The 24,682-nt window shown below is 42.6% G+C and overlaps 1 protein-coding gene across 7 annotated transcripts in view; it reads left to right on the top strand.

The window, feature by feature from the left end:
• Positions 1–24,682, top strand: part of IQCH (IQ motif containing H) — a 256,264-nt gene that overhangs the window by 165,861 nt on the left and 65,721 nt on the right. For all 7 annotated transcript variants that reach the window (XM_033189642.1, XM_033189645.1, XM_033189641.1 and 4 more), the window contains 2 exons: positions 13,312–13,432; positions 17,687–17,973. In XM_033189642.1, the coding sequence (XP_033045533.1) occupies positions 13,312–13,432; positions 17,687–17,973 (408 nt within the window). The remainder of the gene's footprint in view (positions 1–13,311; positions 13,433–17,686; positions 17,974–24,682) is intronic.

The raw sequence follows: 24,682 nt of genomic DNA, 5'->3' as shown, positions 1-24,682 counted from the left end.
AGTTTAAGTATAACAAGATTTTAAAAATATTTAACCAAATAAGTACATAATCATTTCCCCAAACATAGTTGTTTTCATTGTTATGTATGGCTTTCTAAATATGCAGTATATCTTTCTCATAGCTACAATAATAGTGTATATGCTAGTTAAACATCAGATCTTAAATATTCTCCATGTTTATACATAGCCTTCACAATTAATAGGTGCATAATATTCTCTCATATTGATGAACTCTAATGTATTAAACAATTCAACTAAGTTGGAAATTTAGGCTGTTTCCAGCTTTCATTTTTTGGCGGGGGGAGGAAGGAGGGAGGAAAGATTTGTTTGTTTTTATATTTGGTTTTTGTATATACCTCTTTTTGCTTCTGTTGAGTTACTTCCCTAGGAGAAGGACCCAGGAGTAGAATATTTTATGGCTTTTGTTACATATTGCCATATTCCTAAGAAGATAGTACCAATTTCCAAAGCACCTAGCAGAGAATAATCCTACTAGTTTTATCACAACCTTACCATCAGGGATATTATGAACTATTTGCACTTTTATTTTAGATCTAAAAATCCAGCTTCTCATTGCTATTATTTGATTACTAGCAAGGGATATTCTTTTCTCATGTCCTTATTATTTGTGTTGGATATCAAAAGCACAAGATTTTTATATTTTTTAATCTAGATTTTCTAGGTTAAGAAAAAAATCTAGGTTATTCTTTTTTCTAGTCATGAAACTACATATAAATGATTATTGTTCACTTGTTTTTCTATTTATTTTTATGTGCTAAAATCTTGACTTCTTAGATTATCTTTATGTATTTAGTGGTTGCCAGAACACTGAAATTAAACATTTTGTAGATCTATGAATACACTGTTAAGGTGTTGACATTTCCTTGTATTTCTTTGTTGTCATCATCATCATCATCATCATCATCAATAAATACTGCAGAGTACCTACTGGGTACCAGGTATTGTGCTAAGCACATTACCTGAATTGTCTCATTTAAACTCAGAAAAACCCTGAGGTTTTTACTCATTTACTTCCACACCAATTTAAGGTATAAGGAAGGTATTACTATTCTGTTTACAGATGAAGAAACTTATTCTTAAGAAGTGACTTGCCCAAATTTATAGCTAATAAATGATTGTGCCTTGCTTTTAACCCACATCTGACTGCTGCTAGCCCAGTGCGTTTGCCACACTGAGCCAAGTACATTTAGGAAAGACGTTCTTATTTGAAAGTCCTGGAGAAGTGTTCTCCCGCAGGTCCTTGCCTTTGTGACTCATACCGTGTGCTGCCCTTGTGGCAAGTTTTCTGCTTTCCAGAGATTTGTGGGAAACACAAATATTCCTGGAACACAGAGGTCACTGCTCTCAAATTTCTTCCCTTTCCTAGATAACAGAAGAGCTGGCAAACTGGGAGGTGTAGGGGGCCATCAATACACACACCTCGGAGCTGGAGAGGAGGAGCCCTGCCTGGGAGTTTCTAGATTCAGCTCTTGCAACCCAACCGCCTCACACACCTGGTTATGTGCACGGGTGATGAGAGAGAATTTTAGACATCACCCTTTGATTGTTCATGGGAATGACAGATTTTCAATGCCTTTCTCAATTTAATACACTATCGTGATCATTTTAGTGAGCCTGTAAATTCCCAAAAAGCTTGGAGTAGCCCACCTTCACAATCAGATGTAGCATTAAAAATATCGTAAGCATTTAAAACCCTGGTTTTTAGCCCAGTGCAGTCGGTCACTCCTGTAATATTTTGTAATCCCAACACTTTGGAAGGTCGAGGTAGGAGTTGGCTTGAGGCCAAGAGTTCAAGACCAGCCTGGGCAATATAGTAAGACCCTATCTCTACAAAAAATTTAAAAATTAGCTGTGTGCCTGTAGTTCCAGCTACTTAGGAGCCTGAAGAAAGAGGATCACTCAAGCCCAGGAGTTTGAGGCTGCAATGAGCCATGACTGCACCACCACTCTCCAGCCTGGGTGACAGAACAAGACTCCTATCTCTAAAAGCAGAAACACCCTGTTTTTAAAAAAATAAGCGGCCGGGCGCGGTGGCTCAAGCCTGTAATCCCAGCACTTTGGGAGGCCGAGACGGGCGGATCACGAGGTCAGGAGATCGAGACCATCCTGACTAACACGGTGAAACCCCGTCTCTACTAAAAAATACAAAAAACTAGCCGGGCGAGGTGGTGGGCGCCTGTAGTCCCAGCTACTCGGGAGGCTGAGGCAGGAGAATGGCGTAAACCCGGGAGGCGGAGCTTGCAGTGAGCTGAGATCCGGCCACTGCACTCCAGCCTGGGCGACAGAGGGAGACTCCGTCTCAAAAAAAAAAAAAAAAAAAAAAAAGCAACCAAATATTTTGTTTTTGTTTGAATTTTTTTAGTCTCCTATTCCAGATTGACACAGTAAACTGCCTTTTAAGCAGAATGAGTGATAGAACAGGCTAGTCATTCAGGGTAGCTAAGAGGTAGTTTGACTTCCTGGGGTACCATAGCCAGGGACACCTAGGTTGGACTCTCATGCTTCCTGGGGGATAACCATAGGCAAATTACTTCAGCTCTCCAAGTCTCCCTTTCTCTATCTGTAAAGAGAGATTAGTACCTGTCTCATGGGGAAGTGGTGACAAGTAAATGAGAAAATTCTGTGAATTGGCGAGCAGCGTGCTTAGCACATAATAAGACTTTAAGAAATGCTACCTATTATTATTGTTATTATTATTACCATAAAATTGTCTTACAACAAAATACAGGTAACATTGAATAAGTACATACAACTTAATCCTTCTTTGGTGATTTAGAAGGTTCTTTAGGCTCTGGTAGGCTTCCAAGGTATTGCTGCCTATGTCCATTAGCCATCATTATATGGGGTTGTGGCTGTTGAAGATACAGAATGTTGGTTGATCCAGTTGTTCCCAGCCTATGCTTTACCCAGACAGGGCCTTGGAAAGAGTAAGTCTTCATAGCAGCCTGCTTTCTTCTCATTTAGAAATATAAAACCGTTCAATTTATTTGAACTTTCTATGAGTTGAATAAAGAGGCTTGACAAAGTAGAGACTATTCTGACCAAAAGATTGCAACCCAGTGGCTTTCTTTTCTGGTTCCAGTTGGTGTATTTTCTAATTAGTGTAGCAGCACGTCACCACAATCATTGGAAAGTCTTAATCATTTACATATTTGTCTGTATCGCCGAGAATGACTTAGACTGTTTTCTTCCAGTTCAGTGGGTATTTTCAGGAAGCTGCCAGGGTTGAGTTTGAGGTGTCTCTCTGTGCCTGAGGAAGATGACAGGAGAAGGAAAATTGCCTCCCCAAGTGAAATGAAAGCCAGGGTACCCCTTCTGAGGACCTATAATAATCAGCTACACAAGCTGTTGGTTTGTGTGTCCTATTGATTTAATATGCTTCTAATCAGTACATAAAGCTATGGGCCTGCAGTGTTAATTTTTCATATGCTTACAAAGTACCCTTTGATTTTCTGTCACACGTTAATTACAGCGTTTTGCCATTAAATAGGAAGCTTTGTGTAAACTAATTACTAGGTAATCATTGTCTACTGCAAGCGTGCTGTTTGTACCTTTTATTTTATTCTAAAAATGCACAGATCTCACAGTCTGGAAACACTCTACCTTCCAGCCATTAGCTCTCACTAATTCATAGCATTATTGTGGTGAGAGTGTAGGAGTTGTAATTGTTGTGGTATCAGAGCTGTTAATTACCGGAGTAAACAGTTGAAATGGTGCCAAGGTCTATTGTACAAGGCAGAGAAAAGGAGGTTTAAATGTTACTCCCACCATCTGGGGACTGGAGGAGAGGCAAATGCTTGAAAACAGCAGTGAGGCGCTATCGCCGCTTCAGCTCCAGGGTTGGCGGCCATATGGATCCCGAATACTTTGAATCAATTGAATTTAACTGCCAGTTTTTCGCAATAACAGCGTGGAAGGAAGGAATCAAGCAAAAGATGAGAGGAACGAGAATTGGTTAGTGTTCTCACATCCAGGAAGTCCCCGTTGGAGGTCTTTTGGAAAGGTCTGCTTTGCTGAAAACCACAGAACAGGCATGGGCATTTGGAACGGTTTCAGAATGAGTTTTCCTCTCCTCTGACGGTGACTGCGCCATTTGCTTCTGGTCGTCTGTCCTTGGTGCCCCCTCAGTGAGACAGGGATGCCCTTGAGAAGGCTCAGACTTTCCTGTCACTGTGCCAGATCCAACAAAAATTCTGACTTTGGAATTCACTGATTTACCATCCTGGTATTTTAACGAGCATGGTCAATCTATAATGCTACTACATCTGCCTCAAGTGTATGCATCTGTATGTGTGGAAATATCAAAGAAGGCGCAGCTCTTCACTCTGATAAAGAAAGGTCACTGCTTGCCCATTCCTTTTGCATAAAATTAAAATATAAATTCTCCCGATAGTCTCTCATTTCATTCCACAGACTCACTCCTCTCCCCCACTACTTGAATGAAAAATCAAATCCAAAGGGCACATGTGTTTCCTTTTGTTTTTAATTTTCAATTAAAGAGCTTTCATCAGCATATGCAATTTTCTCAACCAGCGATATTTCTCTAACTGGAAAGAAAGACCCCATTACCAGTAATGATAATTATGGCTACTTCCACTTATGGCTGATTTTAAAACCGCATGGTTTCTGCTTTAAAATATTGCATGATCTTTAGAACAGGCATGTGTATTTACTTGATGTCACTCTTATATTTTAATATAATTTCCTTAAAACTATTTTCCAATGTTAAAAATGTTTTTAAAACACCAGTCACTTGCTGCTGTAACTACTTTTTAATATCATTTCCCAACCATGAACATATTCTTCTTTTTGTAAACCACCCTGGATTATTTATCTTTAATTGTTCCTTTAGCAGATGTCGAAGTAATTCCGGGAGTAGTGTAAACAACTCCCTGAAAGAAAAGGATCGCAGGCCCTCACGTACACCATGAACCAAGGACGGGGCTTGTCAGGGTTTTGATGATGGCAATTTTGTCCCGGGGAAAAATTTTCCTGCCTTTGTGTATGTGCAAAGTTCAATTACGAATTTCAAGAAACATTTAATCTTTATCTATTGAAACCCCCAGCATGCAGCGTGCACAGGGTGAGCCTAGAAAGAAAACCACAGCCCCCTGTGGTGAGGAGAAAAAAGAAACAGCAGTTTAAGTGCTGGAAAGTTGAAAGGGAATGAACCTCTCCAGTGTGTGTGGTCGGGGGCAGAGCAGTTGCGCTGAGCTTTGGAATGGAGGCACAACATATGTGCCTCAGTTGGACAAAACGCTTCTCGAGTCAAATCAACTGCTAGGCCTGCATGTTGGTGCAAGGTGGAGGCCTAGATAATGAGGGACAGACTCCTCGAGAAGCAGCGAGTGGATAATGCTACATAAGTATGGAATTATATACCGCATTTTCACCATTCTGTTTAATGAGAGCCGCCACCGCAGCGAATCACTTGCCACACAGCCGAAATGGGCCATTAGCTATCAAGGGAAAATTGTCTTTGCCGCTTTCAGCAGATGGAGCAAATATTTTACAAAGCAATTTTACATACCAAAAACATTTGTGTGCCTTGGTAATGTTGGCTGTTTTACATTATGTTACCTTCTACAGCAGCATAATTTTCCATCTCATCGAAGGCAAAGTTGGCATTTTTGATTTTTAAATTCTCAATTAACAATTAAACATGGAGTATTAAAGCAGTCCTTAAACTTTAAGTAGGTGTGGGAAGTAGTTTATGACTTGCCAAAGACATTTTCATTTTTTCTTCATCCTCTCAGCATATTTTTGCACTCTAAAGAGGGACTATTGCTAATAATCTGGATGGAAAGGAATGAGTGGAAACTCCACTGCTGATTGCAGAATGAAAGTTACCAATGCACACAGTGGTCAGAGCATTTGTTGGCTGAAAACACCCATCATGGATTGTGGATACACAGTTTAGTTCACCCATTTGCATCAGTTTAAAATGTTTTAAGTTTCAAGTAACAGAAAACCCAACCCAAAATGGCCTTAAAAATAAAGAGAATTTATTATCTCAGGTAACTAAAAATCCAAACATTGGTCTGGCTTCAGACAAGGCTCAATGATGTCACCAAGGACCCAGTTACTTTCCACTTTCCTCTACACTGCGCTCCATTCTAAGGCTGGCCATCCTTAGGGTTACAAGATGGCTGCCGGTAGCTCCTGCAGTTCGTCCCTGCTCAAGGCGATAGGAAGAGAGAACATCTCATCTGGTAGCATTCTCAGAAGACCATAAAGCTGCTTTCTCAGAAGGCCCCAGGAAGTGCTTCCTAATATTTATTGGTCTAATTGGGTCATGTGCCCGTCCTGAACCAATCACTGTAGCCAGGATGTGGCTTTGCTCAACAGGACCAATCCTTGCCGCTGAGTTGGGGGGCAGCACTCTCAATCAACTCACATAGTTAGGCATGGGGAAAGGATTGGTCCTGAAAGAAGTTTGGAATATTACCCTGAAAGAGGGGACACAGATGCTGGGCAGCCAGTGACAAAGGCCCATGCTACCATATATTCATACATTTGACAGCACTGACTTAGCATCACCTGTGGATGATGGAATCCAGCCCAGACTGAGTACTTGTGCCTTGATGGCAGTTACCAGCACAGATTCCACTGCACCATGGCACACTGGTAGCAATTGGGTTTGAATCCCAGTTTTGCTACTTTATGGCAGTGTGACATGAAGAGGGGATGACAATATCTACCTCAGAGAGTGGCTGAGATAATAAATGTAAACCACCCTGCACATGCCTACCACATGGTGAGCTTTTAATCATTAAAAGCTTTTAGACTTTTAATAAAGCCTAAAAAGTGACTAAAATGTATCCTGTGCACAGGGAGGCAGCCCTTCTAAATTCACCCTCAAATGTGGAACCCCTCCCTTCTCAATCTGTGTACCACTAGCTGATTCAAATCCTGAGCACCTTTCATGGTGCTTCACACTTGACACTCTGAAGAGGCAGCAGGGCCAGTGGGGAGCACTCACCCAGGAGTCAGAGGCAGCCAGAGAGCACCTGCGGCCTCCCAGTGTGACTGGAGAAGCCCTCGTTCCCTCTTCTGTGACATGAGGCATTTGTCCTAGATAGTCCACATGGCTCATTTCAACACTGACAGTCTTGCTTACTTTTTCAGGTCATTGTCTTGCCCTTTTCACTCTCTAGTCCTCCATGTAGGGATGTCAGAAGCATCTAGAAAGCAGAACCATGTAGGCAGGTCCTTTGATTTTCTTTTGAACGCCATCAGTGTCTGATATGGGAGATTTGAGGTGATTAACCAAAAAGTTATTAATTCACCACTGCAGATTGGCACATGACCCAGTTACACCAATGTGTGTCTGTATGTGTGTATGTGTGTGTAATACACACACAGAGAGAGGGGCACTCTTGCAATTTACTTGGTTGGGGAAGCTAACGCTAGAGTTTGAAGTAGCTTTAGTCATTGAGTGCAGTGGATAGTTTACTGGCTTCCCCTAAGATATCCTGAATCTCATTCATTCAGACATCTCTTCCTTCAAATTTACACTTTCTTGATAGAAAAAGAGAGAGCAAGAGGCAAGGTACATACTTGGTAGACAAGGATCTCTGGGGTGCATCGGCCAGGCTGGTGGAGCCCCATGCCTTCTGCAGATGTCTTTGGAACCTTCCAAGGTCCTGACAATTGTTGATGCACTCTGAGAGGTAAATGTGGGCACTGGAAAAAGTGGAGGCAAGCCTGTGCAGTGGCAAAGATCGGGCTGAAGTTTCTTCTGATGGGAATTACCCTAGAGCTGTCAGCTCCACAAAACTAGCAACTACTTGCATTCCCAGAGCCAGTGCAATCATGATGGAATGAAAATCTGGAATTCTGACTTTTTTTCAGAAGTGTTTTTTTTTTTTCTAGCACTTGTTTATTACCTACAAGGTATGTATTTTTCTTTCCACACTTCCCAAGTCATTAGCTCTAAATGATCTGTTCAAAATGGATAACAGACTCTCTGAAACACTGATGTGGTCATCCATCGTCCATCACCTTGGTGTTACTCAATTACTCAATGCAAAGCAAAAAAATTTCCTAAGTACTCATTTCATAAGGTTTTTTGTTTGTTTGTTTTAGAGACAGAGTTTTGCCCTTGTTGCCCAGGCTGGAGTGCAATGATGCGATCTCAATTTACTGCAACTTCTGCCTCCCGGATTCAAGCAATTCTCCTGCCTCAGCCTCCCAAATAGCTGGGATTACAGGTGCCCACCACCATGCCCAGCTAATTTTTGTATTTTTAGTAGAGACAGGGTTTCACCATGCTAGTCAAGCTGGGCGTGAACTCCTGACCTCAAGTGATCCGCCCACCCAAAGTGCTGGGATTACAGGCGTGAGCCACCATGCCCAGCCTCATTTCACAAGTTTTTAAGATAAAGATGTGCCCCTGTTGCTGGCTTATAACAGATACTCAATATATATACACTTTGGGAAGGTAGAAAAGGGAGGAAGAAGGCAAGCTAGAAATGGTTCCCCTAACTCTCTTATTTTCTGTCTTTAATCATTTGTTGAACATTACAACTCACCGAATGATCTTACACAAGCCCCTTCAAAGTCCTTCAGCTTCCCATTTTAAAGCAAGAGGAATAACATGGTAGTGGCTACCACAGAGTGTTGCTGAAAGGACTGAATGAGATCATGAATGTGAACCTGTGACAAGAGAAAGTATTTTACAAATACTATTCTAATGATTCACATGAATTGGAGTGTTTGTCTGTTATGGAAGGGGTGTGTGTGTGTGTGTGTGTGTGTGTGTACATAAGTTTGTTTTGAACAGAATAAACTTGAAGAGCTACAGATCTTCCCTTACCATCATCTGCCCTTAAAGTTGTGGCATTATGTTTGAACTATGCAAAATGATAAAAACTAGAGAGCAGAAAGCCCCCAAAAAACTGAGAGCTTGCATCTGACGTCGATAGACCCTTTGTGGCCATTGGGACCTTGTTGCTTCTTGGGAAAAGGGTGTTCTTAGCTTGTTAAACCACCGCTGCGATGGAGTCCTTTGCTCCTGGATTTGAACTCTCGCCTAACCCACCAGTTCACAAGCAGCTTCTGAGTACCAGCAGAAACCGGACTGTAAAGGGTTGTTTTGTTGGGGGGATAAAACAAAATGAAGCTTTCACCAAGAATGTCATTTTTCTGACCTTACTTGAATATATGAGCTGCAGGTCCTGCTGTATTTTTTTGGTTTGTTTTGTAGGGATGGGAAGACAATTTTCATTGGTGCTGAGGCCATTCTTAGTATAATCCTTGTTTTTCCCATCAGACACTTTCAAAATAAAGAAATAAATTAAACAGTTAATACCCCCTCTCCTCTTACGTCGCATTATTCCTCTCCATGCCTCTTTCTTAGAGAATGAATCATGGCCCCAAGCTGCCTCTGTGTGCCCAGCATCCCTATTGAATGTCACCCTGCCAGTGCCTTCAGCTGTGTACCTCTCATGGTGGGACACGATTACTCCTCCAGATTCCAGCAGCTGACTTTCCTCTAGGAAATTTACCCCCTTACTGTGGCTTTGTGCACAGTGAAAACTCCAAGCATCAAAGCAGAATGGCTGGCTTTGTGAGCAGAGGCGTTGGCAGAAGCCTGGCACAGTGTCCAGATGCCACACACAAGCAGCAGGCTGATGAGTTACTTATTGGCCCTCACATAGTATGTTGCATCTGAGGTGACACTTCATAAATGCGACCTCATTTATCTTCCCGACGCCCTTCAGAGGCAGGGAATCCCATAAAGTCCGCCCAGGAAGAGTCTGTGGTTCTTAAGCAGCCTTCCCTCCAGCTGCTTCCTGAGCAGCAAGGAGGAGCCCATTGAGAGGTTTCACATTTTATCTTATTCTGTAACTTCAGCTTTAAGGACTACATCCTATGTTTACCAGCATTGTGACTCATTCTACAGACATTTAGTGTTCCCTGTGCTAGGGACTGGGAGACTGACCTCAAAGCCAATGCCCATGCCATTAAGCAGCCCGGAGAGAGCTGGAGAGCAGGGAGAAAGCCTTCTCTCCCAACTAGGGTGGGAGACAAGGCTTCCTGGAGGAGATGTGGCTGGAACCACCTCAGGAAGGATGAGGAGGAGTCAGCAAGGGGAGGAAGAAGAAGAAGGAAGGCAGAGGAGGGCAGGTTAGGGGGAGGCTGGGAGCTGGGTAGGAAAGTGAGGCCACATTAGGAGTCAGAGGCCATATCACAGAGGACCTTCCTCATCTGTTGTGTTGAGGAGTTTGGACTTGATCCTTAAGCTGAAGGACATCTTTCAAGATTTACGTGGCAAGGCTTTTGTCTACTCCTTCACTGTCTTTTCTCCCTCTCTCCCCAACACCAAAAAAAAAAAATTATATATTTATAAACACTTTTTGTCTAGTCCAGTTGCTTAAAAGGCCTGACATTCTATCACTTTTGCTGTATAGATGAGTGAACGATTTCTCTTTGGACTGTCTTGGTATGAATGACCACATAGTGTGTAACTGGTAGATGATTTCACGTTCCCCCGCAGTAGGGCAGAAAAAGTCATTTAATCAAGGCAGGACAAAGAAATGCCCACTTTCCCGACAAAGGGCCTGAGCTGTGACACTTCCTTTCCTTGCCGTTCTATTTTCCAGAGAAGAGTGGGATTCTAACGCTGTGTTTCATTGTCCGAGCTTTGGGCACTTCATGACTCAGAGATGGAATGGTTTTAACTAAAACAAGTGTAAAACAAAAGAAAGATGGATTTTGGGGACTGTTCAGAGAAAGAACAAAGGAGTCCAGGTTGCTGGAGCTGTGCATTTCGCATGCTTGTTTATAATTTAAATGCAGGGCTTTGGGACGATCAGGTAATTCACAGTAAAGATCAGAGAAAATGTGCACAGTATATAGGATATGAAGGAGGGAAAAGGCCCATTGCTTTGACAGCAGTTTCCTTGCTTCTGCATCACAAGGCAGAGCTCTCTGCATGAGCGCTTCCCCAGCCCTTCTTAACAGACCTCCTCCCACTCTGCAGGGAGTCGTCCTGAGCTGAGTGTGAGCCAGGGCACTCTCCGCCTTTCAGGGAGGTTCTGTTTTGTATGTCAAACACTTACTAAGCTAACTAATGAAAGTCTCCCACCAAGATTTTCTGGATATTTCGGAAGTTATTCAGATTTTTTGAACCTGCTGAGAGCATAGTGTCAGATGTTTAGTCTTCTACTGTGGTTTGTCAGTGGGCACTGGACCTAGAATCAACCAGCTGTTCCAAGGAGTTGGGGCAGGCAGTGCATAGAGGACAATCACTTTTTAATGGTCGGGAAATTGGAAATAAGTGTGTGTGATTTCTAATATTCCAATCCCACACCCAAAGCTGATCCCTCCAAATTACTGCACCATCACTCAGATTCAGAAGTTCCCCCGCAACCTAAAGTAAATCTGAGTTTCTCTTGTCAGTGCTCCTTATTTTGAATATGAATAGTGTCTGTCATGTGAGTTTTGGGCCAGTACCCTGCCTCACTTCTGGCAGAAATAATATCTGAAGAGGTGGCTTTTATTTGAAAAAGTTTAGATAGTCTAAGAGGAAGAGTATTGCAACTTAGGACATCTGAAAAAAATTGTCCTGGCAAACCAAGGCTTTTTATATTAAAAGCCAGACTTTTTATTCATTAGAGGATTCCTTACTGATTTCATTTTGACAGGAGTCTCTTTAGTCTTTGGGTTTTTTTTTTTTTTTTTTTTTTGAGACAGAGTCTCACTCTGTCGCCCAGGCTGGAGTGCAGTGGCCGGATCTCAGCTCACTGCAAGCTCTGCCTCCCGGGTTCACGCCATTCTCCTGCCTCAGCCTCCCGAGTAGCTGGGACTACAGGCACCCGCCACCTTGCCCGGCTAGTTTTTTGTATTTTTTAGTAGAGACGGGGTTTCACAGTGTTAGCCAGGATGGGAAAAAAAATTTCTTTGGGTTGTTTTACAGATGGTATGGGGCCAGCCTCACATCCAGGCAGATGAGACTGTGACCTAGGGGGGATTTCAGGCAAACTGAGGCTGGCCCCAATACTCCTTCCCACCTAACTCTTCCAACCCATCCCTACCTAAAATCCCACCTTTACAGCTTCAGCCGTAGTTTAAGGCTTTGATGATGAAGTTGTAGGATGCAGACATCCACCAACAAGGGGAAAATGGCACAGATTAAAGAGATGGAAGATGACTGGACACTGTAGCTCATAGCTGTAATCCCAGCACTTTAGGAGGCTGAGGGAGGAGGACTGCTTGAGACCGGGAGTTTGATACCAGCCTGGACAACACAGACCCATCTCTACAAATATATTTTTTAATTAGCCATGCATGGTGGTATATACACGTAGTCCCAGCCAATTGGGAGGCCAAGGCAGGAGGATCATCTGAGCCCAAGAGACTGAGGCTGCAGTGAGCTATGATCACACTACTGTACTCTAGCCTGGGTGACAGAGCAAGGCCCTGTCTCAAAAAATTTAAAAGAAAAATTAAAAATATATATGGAGGTGGCTGGGTGCGGTGGCTCACGCCTATAATCCCAACACTTTGGGAGGCTGAGGTGGGTGGATCACCTGAGGTCAGGAGTTTGAGATCAGTATGACCAACATGGTGAAACCCCGTCTACTAAAAATACAAAATTAGGCTGGGCGCGATGGCTCACGCCTGTAATCCCAGCACTTTGGGAGGCCAAGGCAGGCGGATCACCTGAGGTCGGGAGTTTGAGACCAGCCTGACCAACATGGAGAAACCCCATCTCTACTAAAAATACAAAATTAGCTGGGCATGGTGGTGCATGCCTGTAATTCCAGCTACTGGGGAGGCTGAGGCGGGAGAATCGCTTGAACCCGGGAGGTGGAGGTTGCGGTGAGCCGAGATTGTGCCATTGCACTCCAGCCTGGGCAACAAGAGTGAAACTGTCTCAAAAAAAAAAGAAAAAACAGAAACAAAAAAAAAATTAACTCCACATTTTATATAAAAGGAAACTGAGGCCCAGAGTGAGAAAAGATATTGCCCAAGGACACTCTGCTGGTCAGGCTGCCAGCTGCAGTGGGTCTGAAACTTGGTTTCCTGATGCCCAGAGAGAAGGGTGCCTTTCAGAGACAACAGGAACAATGAAGAGTTTTTAGGGAGGCCAAATCACTTTTGAAATATGAAAACTGAAATGGCTGAAAAAAGAGAGAACATTTTCAAAATGGCTTTCTGACTCTGGGTAAACAGTAACCACATTTTTTTTGCCTGTTGGAGGCCTGGTTTTTAATCACTCCACAAGCAGTTTTCATTTCTGTAGTAAAATTGCTTGTGGTTCTATTTAATTTGTTTCTGCAGGAGCCAGCTTTGGTGAAGATCTCCGAGGAGCTGGCGGGCATTTTAGCACAGCACGCACAGCCAGTCAATGAGAAACGGTTCCCGACGTGGAGGAAATTCCTCCAAACATTTCTCAGTCAAGGTAAATAAGACTGTAAAGTTTCTATTGAGGATTAGTCTACACAACCTTGGATTCTAGTTTTGGGTCAACTGGGGCCAATTTCAATACTTTGCATCTCCTGTGTTGGTTTAGAAAAGTGCTCCTATGGTTTTCTTTTTCAAATGTTGCCTAAATATTTATCTTACACCCAGCCTCTTAAGTAAATAGGAACCTAGCATGCCAAGCACGGCATGGGGAGCTCAAGATTCTGGGCCTGTTTTTACACCACAAACTTCTCCTGAGAGGTGGGCTTTGGAATCAGATTACCTGGGTCTGGACCCCATCCATGACTTTGAGCAAGGTTCTTAAACCCACCAAGGCCTGGTTTCCTCACTTATTTACCTTACAGGGTCATTGGGTGGATTCAATGAAATACAGAACCTTACATAAAATCATCTTTAATAAGTGTTAGTTTCTCCTCCTGTTTTCTAGGAGAGCAGAAATGGTCTCACTTCCAGTTCTGAATATAGCATTTCCAAACAAGGGTTTGCTAGAGTCCAGGAACAAAGCGAGCCTCCATTCCTTTCATCCTCCTCCTCCTACTTCATCCTCATTTCCTAACAACATTGGGTGGTTGAGGGAATGAATGAGTGAATGATGCCTGTCTACGGTTTCAGAGGTCCTTGTGAGGGTGCTACACAGAGGCACACCCATGCGACGGCCCTCACTCTCTAGGAGGTTACAGTGCAAGACATATTATATGCTTACCCACATGCACAAGAAGAGAGGGTTAGTATAACAGGCCACAGAAGGCATCTTCTCAAGTGATAATAATAATCTCAGCAATAATCAATAATGATAAGATAATATCATGTTAGATGATAACAGCAGCAGCAATAGCCCAGTGATGATAATAGCACAGTGATGATAAAACAGTGAGCTTAGACAGTGCTTATTATGGGCCAGGCACTCTTCTAAGTATATCTATGTTAACTTATTGAAGCTTCCTAACCATCCTATGAGGTGGGCACCATTATCACCCTCATTTTATAGAGGTGGAAAGCTGAAGTACAAAAGATTAGCCCCAAGTCACTCTGCTAACACATAGAAGAGCCCATAAAAAGCGACCTCTGTGCTGCTCCAGGAGTCTTGAGCAGAGCCAGTGGTTACATTTATCAGGGCATATCATAGCTCAATGTATGAGAGTGTATGAAAGGACAGATCTGTTGGTTGTTGGAATATACTGGCTGGGCAGGGTGTATTGGGCACCCTGGTAATGAATTATTTAAGCAAGGGGTTGAATGGTAGCCATCTAACAAGATTGCTGAAAAGAGATTCTTTGCAGGGGACAGTTGTGCAAGACAACTTCCAGTGTCCTTTCAACTCTAAAATTTTGTGATTCTATAAATTTCCACATGTACCCACTGACAGATAAGTCAAAGTAAGGAAAGTCAACCCCATGCATAAATGGAAGAAAATCAAGTGGCTACCACACACACACACACACCACACACACACACACACACACACACGCACACACACACGATCGATAATAAGGTGTTTTTTCTTTTTTCTTTCTTTTTTTTTTTTTTTTTGAGATGGAGTTTCACTCTTGTTGCCCAGACTGGGATGCAGTGGCACGATCTCGGCTCACTGCAACCTCCGCCTCCCAGGTTCAAGCGATTCTCCTACCTCAGCCTCCTGAGTAGCTGAGATTACAGGTGCACGCCACCATGCCCGACTAATTTTTGTATTTTTAGTAGAGACAGGGTTTCACCATGTTGGCCAGGCTGGTCTCGAACTCCTGACCTCAGGTGATCTACGCGCCTCAGCCTCCCAAAGTGCTGGGATTACAGGCGTGAACCACTGCACCCAGCCTAATGAGGTGAGTTTTTTTTTGTTTTGTTTTTGTTTTTAAGTTATGGGGGGAAGACCATGATGATCTCCAGGCCCGTCCGGGTCAGGGTGTTAAGAAATTTCCAGATCTTCAAGCATCTGCCTGCAAAAGCCTCCCTCTAAACTATTTCTTTTCACGTGAGCTTTGTAGATGAGAAAGGCTTTCCCAGCAACTATCTCATCTGAGCTGTACAACCACAAGCTAAGGCTTCACCTCTACCTCCTGTTCATCTTTATCCTGCTTTCTCAGCCATGCTTATTTATGGAGAGCAGTACAAGCTTTATTACATTAATTTTCTTCATGAAGAGGCTGAATCTCAGAGATAGGAGGGGACTTGGGCAAAATCACATAACAAATAAGTGGTAAATGGAACACAAAGTTAGATCCTTCAATTTTAGCACATTAAAAAGCCTAGTTCTTGAAAGTCATGTGTTTTCAAAGCTTCTGCCTTTCTGTCAACCCAGTGCATACAGCAGGCCCTGTATCAGTGGTCCCCGACTGAGCCAGGGTGTCTCCCAGGTTTCCCGACTCTAACGTCACCATCTCCCTTCCTCCAGCTTCCACCATTACCTGTTTCATTCCATTTATGTTCTCTCCGGTGTGCGTATGGCCACAAAATGTGCTAGGGATTTGATTTCTAAATTGTCATAGGATTATGTCAAAAGCAATACTTTTTCATTTTCATTTTTATTTTTTGAGATAGGGTCTCACTCTATCACCCAGACTGGAGTGCAGTGGCACAATTATAGCTCACTGCAGCCTCGACCTCCCAGGCTCAGGTAGTACTCCCATCTCAGCCTTCTGAGTAGCTGGGACTACAGGCGCACACCACCATGCCCAGCTAATTTATTGTTTACAATTTACAATTTTTTTGTAGAGACAGGGTCTCACTTTGTGGCAATACCTTTTTCAGAAGAGGAATTAATTGCTCTGAGTGGAAGAAAATAACAGTGAAAAGGTTATGGTCATGATGCTGAGAAGATAGTACAAATAAGCTACTTTGAAATAAAATACCCAAGTAATCTTGTTAACTTACGAATGATAGTGTGTTTCCACTGAAGCACTATCTTTCAAAACATAGGTGACAGCTAAAGCCACAAAGTTAACCAAAGCACAGAGACTCACTAGGTTTTTTACTTTTGTAGATTTTTGTCATTGTTGTTTTGCTGCATTTACCTTGCTTAATCCCCAGCAACTGGTGTTTAGGAATAGCACACACCAGTAGGCCTCATTTGAAGAAAAGAATGTCTCAAACCAAATAGAAAAATTAGGGTTTGAACATGTACCCTCCAAAATCGGTTTTCCTTTTGAAATTTGGTGTTTGTTAGGACTACCTCTGACCAAATTTATAGACACTTAAAGAAAGTGCTTTTTGGATGAAGTAACAGATGACTGCATTTGAAAACTGCTCATTTTTTTATTTGTATGCTGTTCGCTTACACCTATAGGCAGAGGTCACACTTCTCCCAGCCCCCAGCAGATTTGTAAAATACAGGCCAAGTTTCTCTTAGTGCTGTCAGGTTCTAGACGGCACCCTATCTATGGAACACTTTGTTGTTTTTACTTTAAATTATCTAACTCTTTACAAATAATATCTTAAATTTTTTCTGTACAAAGAGGACATAGACAGTAAGATTTGTAAGTTGGGCCTACAAACAGAAGATTGGGGCTATGTAGTTTTTGTGGACACCACTGAGGTAGGCCACAAATTAGCCAGAAAAATGTTGTTACAGTGCTTGAACATCAGGCTTGCCTCTGTGATTTTTGGCATTCAAAGCAAAAGGTAAAATGTAATAAGTTATAAAGCTCTCATTATCGGCAGAGAGAGCACATGCGTTCTTCAAACACAGCAATATCTCTTGGTTCTATATTTTAAAAAACATTTAATAACTGACTTTATATAGAAGTCCTTTGGCTGACATGATGGTGAATGTTCTCTCTGCCCGCAAAAAGCCCAAACCTGTCAAACCTTCAAAAAGCAGTGAAATTTACGCAAAAGAGCACACTGGTCATCAAGATGCCAACTGCGGACGATGGGCAGTTAATTCCCCATGAGGGATTTGATCATAACTCTTGGGTTCACTGTTTATGAGTGGGCAGAGACCCAGTGATCCTCACGGTGTCTTCAAATTATAATCAGAATCAAAACTACCGTTCACTGAGCCCTACAATATACCAAGCATTGGGCTAAATACTATAGATAGATACAGTATCTCCAAGATTCACAACAATCTGATGAGGTAGGCTTTACTATGCCCATATTACAGATAAAGAAAAGTAAGTTCAGAGAATGTAAGCTACTTGCCCAAAGTCTCTCAAGACATGGCAGATGCAGAATCTTAGCCCAAGTCAAACAAAATGAATGTGTCCTTTCACCTGCTCCATGTTTTTCCCACCAGGGGGTGTGATCGAAGCATTCCCACCTGCAGACAGCATCACCAACCTGACAGTGGACATGCTGATAGAGCCCAACGGGAAAATCAGCGTGCTGTCAACAGGGGACCAGCTTCATGCCGACAGCCCCTTCATCTCTTCTGGTACCACTGTGCCTCAGACCTCAGTGGATCCCCAAGTTCTCACTTATTTGTGCCTCCAAATTGGAAAAGCCTGCAGAATGAGAGATGTGGTTGGTTACTTTTCTATAGATCTGGTGACTTTTATTGATCCAAGCACCTTGGAACAGCAGGTAAGTTGAATGGATGCCACTCGAAATGCTAAAATATGTAATGACTCTGCACGCTACACACCAGTGCAACAGGGAATATGAAGGCTCTTCTAAAATGCACTGACTCTCTGATGAACTCTCTCTAAATTCAACACCTACATGGTCCAGGCAAATCCAAGTGAGACTAGACTTTATGTCCAGAAATACAGGGCCAGGGTTGTCTCGTTCAGGTATAGTTGGAGTTAAAGAGTGACTGAGGCCAGGCGCAGTGGCTTAACACCTGTAATCCCAGCACTTTGGGAGGCCGAGGTGGGCAGATCCCTTGAGCTCAGAAGTTCGAGAGCAGCGTAGGCAACAGTGAGAAACCCTGTCTCTACTAAAGATACAAAAATTAGCTGGGCATGGTGGTATGCACCTGTAATTCCAGCTACTTGGGAGGCTGAGGCAGGAGAATCACTTGAACCCGGGAGGCAGAGGTTGCAATGAGCCGAGATCACGCTACTACATTCCAGTCTGGGTGACAGAGTGAAACTCCATCTCAAAAAAAAAAAAGAGTGACTGAAGCATCCCTCACAGTTCACAGCTCTGTTGATTAGGCCCTCAATTCTGTCCATTAGTGTTATGCCTATGTATCATGAAACTATTTTATGCCATCCAGGGAGTGGAACCTGTCTAGAGCCTGTTTTAAATAGAAAATCAATCACTAGAAAGGAGTTAAGAGTTCACATTTCTGTTCCTTTTCTTATCAGTAGTTCACCCACAACTTAGATTGTCTCGTTTTTTTCTTTTTTTCTTTAAAAAACATATTGAGAGATATTTCAGAAATATAAATAATAATATAATCAATATCACGTGCCCCTGCTCAGCTTAAGAAACAAAAGTGGTGTCAATGCCACCTGCAGCCCTGTGTGCTCCTTACCAAACACATCCCCCTAGAGGCCAGGAGGAAGCTACTGTCTTATACCTGGGGTTTTGATTCCCTTTCATATCTCTACGCTTTCACCACACATGGATACACCCGAAAATAATGTAGAGTTTATTTTGCATGTTTTTAAGCATTTTGTAGATCATAACATTCTATCTATTATTATTTTACTTTATGCTTTTATTTAATATTCCATTTGGGAGATTCTTCATGTGCATAGGTATGGTGCTGAGATATAATATTCAGGAAAAATCATCTTTAACCTTTTTCACTTTGCTTTTCCCACCTAAAAGTATAATGTTCAAGTTCACTACTATTTCACAGGACTCGTGTTTTAAAATGACCAGTGGCTCCTCTCTTAGTGCTGCGTGTCCAGACCTCTGTCTAAAGGGCGAAATGACTTCCTGGCCTCCCTCTCTCGATATCCTCTGGTCATCCGCATTGTACATATACTTTAGTTGTTTTAGGATCATTATTCTCAGTTTTACAGTTCTCCATTTCAGTCAGATGATGGTTTCAAAGTGAGAGTTTATGTTTTTTGGCAGATTTCAGCTTGTCCAATAATCATTTTCCATTTGCCTTCCTGGGCCCTCCATTGGTTTTACATTCTGTTCTTAGGCCTGTACATTGACAGGGAAAAGGACAAACTGAAGGTCATTCGGAACTCTCCCTGTGGTGGAGGTAGGACAGAAACAACGCTCCCTGGGGAAATCTGGATGGCAGGGATGCAGGGGGAGGAGAGCCAGGGGAGGCTGCCCTCTCCAAATATTTGTCGTAAGAAAGAAAGATTGGCTGGGTATGATGGCTCATGCCTGTAATCCCAGCACTTTGGGAGGCCGAGGCAGGCAGATCACTTGACCCCAGGACTTCAGGACCAGCCTGAGCAACATAATGGGACTCCATGTCTAGAAAAAATACAAAAAATTAGCCGGGCATAGTGGCAGGTACCTGTAGTTCCAGCTATTCAGAAGGCTGAGTGGGAGGATCACGTGATCCCAGTTCACTGTAGTCTCAACCTCCCACCTCCACTGCAGTGAGCCAGGATCGCATCACCAGATCGCACTCCAGTCTGGGTGACAGAGTAAGAACCTGTCTCAAAAAAAAAGAAAAAAAGAAAAAAAGGCTGGGCACGATAGCTCATGCCTATAATACCAGCACTTTGGGAGACCCAGGCGGGTGGATTGCTTGAGGTCATGCCACTGCACTCCAGCCTGGGTGACAGAGCGAGATTTCATCTCAAACAAAAAACAAAAAACAAAAAACAAAAAAAATCAAAAAGAGAAGAAAAAGAAAGAAGGAGAGTGAGAAAGAGAAAGCTAAAACTGTGGTCCCTGGGACAATAGGAAGGATGGAACTATGGGGACAGTTGACTTGTGGCTTTTATTTATTTGAATTTGGTATAAGGAAACTTGCACACAGCAGTCAAAAGGATCTTCTCCAAACACGATGCTGGTCCTTCCTTGGGCTCACCACCCTTCTGGGCTTCTGGCTGACAGGTCCCACCCTTCACTTGGCTGGTTTCATGTACCTGGCTAGTCTTGTCTCACCCTACCTTGCCCTCTGTTTTGGTCTGGTCCGTCCACACACCCTGTCTCATTCCCTCTTACTCATGATATTCCCTCTACCACAGGGCCTTTACACATGCTACTCCTCCACTTTAAATGCTCTTGCCTTTTCTTTTGACCTAGTTAGCCTTTTCCAGCCATCACACTTCAGCTCAAGCCACATTCATTGGAGCCCTTCCTGACCTTCCTGACAAAGTCAAATTCCCCTTTTTTAGGTTTTCATACCATTGTGTAGTTGTGTATGAGCATTCCTCGTACCACTTATCTCGGTTACAACTTTAAACTTATTTACATGACTATCTGATTAATATTTTTTCTCCTCCTGTCAACTGTAAGCTCTTTTAAGCGACATGCTGTGTTTCTTTTTGCTCCCCCACTGTATTCTCAGCACTTACTTCTGTCCTGGCACAAAGTAGGTATTCAGTAAATATTTGTTGAATGAATGAATGAACAATGGAGGTGTTCTAGCAAATGCCGGATGGTATTTTTAAGGCTTTTGAAGAAGGAGCTCAGACATTCATTGGATGAATGGGATAGATAGATACTAGATTCTCTGATTGTATCATACTATGAATTCTCCTTGTCCCTTCCCATAAATACTTCAGTATATGATCATTTGTGTTACAGTTATCAACAGAATATTGGAAGAAGTTCTCAGTGACCACACCAAAGGGTGTTTCTACATTAGCAAGAGAAGTATGTTTGTTCTCTGCATATAATAAATTATTTACAAATCACTGGCATATTTTCTAGCCATTTTGCAAGTGGTATCACTTCAGAAAACACCTTAATTTTTTTTCTAATTGACATGCCTTGTGATGCCAGTGAAGCAACTGGCAGGCATATTATCAACCCTCATTTTTTGTCAGTCTAACAGGTTAAAACATTTTTGTTTTATTCAGAATTTCTTTGATTATTAGTGAAGATCCACACGTCTTCATATGTTTGTTTGCCCATTTATGTATCTTCTCTTAATTGCCTAATCATGTGTTTTGCCCCATTTAAATTGGACTATAATACAAATGTTGATTTGTTGGAGCTCTTTGTATATTGGAAACTCATTCTTTGACTATTATGCATCTTGTAAATACCTTCTCTCAGATTGTCATTTGTGGCTTACCTGTCTCTCTTTTTATTTTTGGCCATGTTTCTGCACCATAAAAATTACTATTTCTGGCCAGGCTCAGTGGCTCACGCCATATTGGTGAAACTCCATCTCTACTAAAAATACAAAAATTAGCTGGGCATGGTGGCACGTGCCTGTAGTCCCAGCTGCCCGGGAGGCTGACGCAGGAGAATTGCTTGAACCTGGAGGTGGAGGTTGCAGTGAGCCAAGATCACACCACTGCACTCCAACCTGGGTGACAGAGCAAGACTCTGTCTCCAAAAAAAAAAAAAAAAATTACCATTTTCTCCCTTGTAATTGATTAGTAATATTTTGTAGAAATGTGTTCCAAGAGTACCACAATAGTGTATTGCTTATCAAATTCCACCCAGAAAACTTAGCATCCATTGGCAACTTTTTCCACTACCACTATGATAATGGTAATTTTGTATTTCTGTGGAAAATTTTCTGGTACAGTTTTGTGTAGAAATTTCTGGCAATTGCTGGGCGCGGTGGCTCACGCCTATAATCCTAGCACTTTGGGAGGCCGGGTGGGTAGATCACAAGGTCAGGAGTTTGAGACCAGCCTGACCAACATGGTGAAACCCCGTCTCTACTAAAAATACAAAAATTACCCGGGCGCGGTGGCACGTGCCTGTAATCCTAGCTACTTAGAAGGCTGAGGCAGGATAATCTCTCGAACCTGGGAGGCGGAGGTTGCAGTGAGCTGAGATTGCGCCACTGAACTCCAGCCTGGATGACAGAGCAAGACTTCGTCTCAAAAAACAAAAAAAAAAAGAAAGAAAGAAAGAAATTTCTGGCAATCTACTGCAAGAAACAATATTTTTCTCTACCTCTCATTTATGCCTGTAGGTCTGTATATATTTATGTCAGTATGAACTCATGGGTTTCTATTTTATTTAGTGGGTTGTATTTTGATACTTTCATTGTTTTGATGCTCAGTTGTTCCAGATTTGGCCAGTGGGAGACCCTTCAGGGTGTGTCTTGTGTCCTTTTGACATGTCCTCATCATTCTTTTAGCATGTCTTATTTTCTGACACAATAAGATGTTCCAGGCTCATTTTCTGTTTTCCTTGCCCTGGACCTAGGATCGACTCAGAAGCCCTGTAAGATCTGGGCTCTTAGTGCTGCCATTGCTACTGGAGTGTCACTCCTTCTGACACCTCTCAGTGGACAGAGCTAGCAAGTACATGTATTATGTATGTACAATACATACAATTATACACACATATATGCATATAAACACACATATGTACCTATACATACATATATGCATCTATAACTATTTCTGTATCAGTGTTTATATTATAAAACCATGAGTTCCTGCCAGCATCTCCAGTTTCAATCCAGCACCTCAAGGTTCTTTCTAGAATTCTTTTCCACACTTAAAAGTAAATATCTTGATGGATATCCTGCTTATTCTGATTTGGGGTATAATTACAATATATCTACATTGTATACATGTATCAAAATAAATACTACACCATGCACACAATAAATATTCAGTGGTTTAGGCTGGGCGTGGTGGCTCATGACTGTAATCCCAGCACTTTGGGAGACCAAGGCAGTTGGATTACCTGAGGTCAGGAGTTCGAGACCAGCCTGACCAACATGGTAAAACCCTGTCTCTAACATACAAAATTACTAAACATACAAAAATTAGCTGGGCATGGTGGTACATGCCTGTAATCCCAGCTACTCAGGAGGCTGAGGCAGGAGAATCACTTAAACCCAGGTGGTGGAGGTTGCAGTGAACTGAGACCGTGCCACTGCACTCCAGTCTGGTGACAGAGCGAGACTCTATCTCAAAAAAAAAAAAAAAGAGAGAGAAAGAGCCGGGGGGATCATAGAAAGAGAAGGATTTGAAGATGCTGTGCTGCTGGCCTTGAAAACAGAGGAAGGGACCATGAGCCAATGGCATGAGCCAATGAAGGCACACAGCCTCTAGAAGCCAGAAAAGGCAAGGAAACAGATTCTCCTCTAGAGTCTCCAAGAGGAACAAAGCCCTGCCCATATCTTGATTTTTAGCCCAGTAAGACTTCTGACCCACAGAACTGTAAAATAATAAATCTGTGTTGTTTTAAGCCAGTAAGTTTGAGGCAATTTGTTGCAGCAGCAACAGGATACTAATATAGAGGGTGGTTGCTATTTTGTTCTTTGTGTTTTCTGCAAAAGTAAACATGTATTATAGTGCAGGCTCAGTGGCTCATGTGTGTAAACCCAGCACTTTGGGAGGCTGAGATGGGAGGATCACTTGAGTTCAGGAGTTTGAGATCAGCATAGGCAACATAGCAAAACCCCTGTCTCTACAAAAAAAAATTTTTAATTAGCTCGGCATGATGGTATGCACCTATAGTCCCAGCTACTCAGGAGGCTGAAGTAGGAGGATCATTTGAGCCTGGGAGATTGAGGCTGCAGTAAGCCATGATCATGCGACTGCACTCCAGCTTGAGCAACAGAACGAGACCCTGTCTCAAAAAAATAAAAAGTGTATTATATTTCTAACCAGAAAAAAAATGCATGAAAAACAATAATAAAAATTTGTATAGAATGATATTGTTTGCAAAGCACTTTCACATACATGATCTTACTCACATACACACAGCTCTTACAGTAGACACGGGAAGCAGAAAACTGAGGTGACTGCATCCATTTCAAATTCATGCCCACTGGCCCCAGCTGGGCCCCATAATTTACCATACTGACACGGGAGGGGCTAAGGGGACTGGGGGCCAAGGCAAAATAGGTAAAATGACAGCAATGCCTCAAGGACAGTCCCACGATTGTGAATCAATTCCAGATAAGAAAGTGGAGAATCCTTTCTAGACTTAAGGAGATGACAATGAGGTTCTAGCAGAATAGAAGAACAGTTTTGGAAATGTAGGACTTAAATATTGGAAGCATCAAGTAGAACACCGGGTCATTTTGTAATCAAGAGAGAAGGGGCCGGTTCCTGGGAAATGGAGAGGGTGGAGCATGGTCTAAGACTACTCCTGCCAGTGGATTTAGGTCCAGGGTTTTGGTACCCTAGAAATGGGGAAATTCCAGGCCTTCAGAGATGGCTTGCAGAGCCATCTCTGTATTGTATTCAGAGCACTTCAGAATACACAGAGC

The sequence above is a fragment of the Trachypithecus francoisi genome, unplaced genomic scaffold, assembly GCF_009764315.1.
Source record: "Trachypithecus francoisi isolate TF-2019V2 unplaced genomic scaffold, Tfra_2.0 Lachesis_group3, whole genome shotgun sequence".
Classification (NCBI taxonomy): domain Eukaryota; kingdom Metazoa; phylum Chordata; class Mammalia; order Primates; family Cercopithecidae; genus Trachypithecus; species Trachypithecus francoisi.
This window is presented reverse-complemented; position numbering and strand designations above follow the sequence as displayed.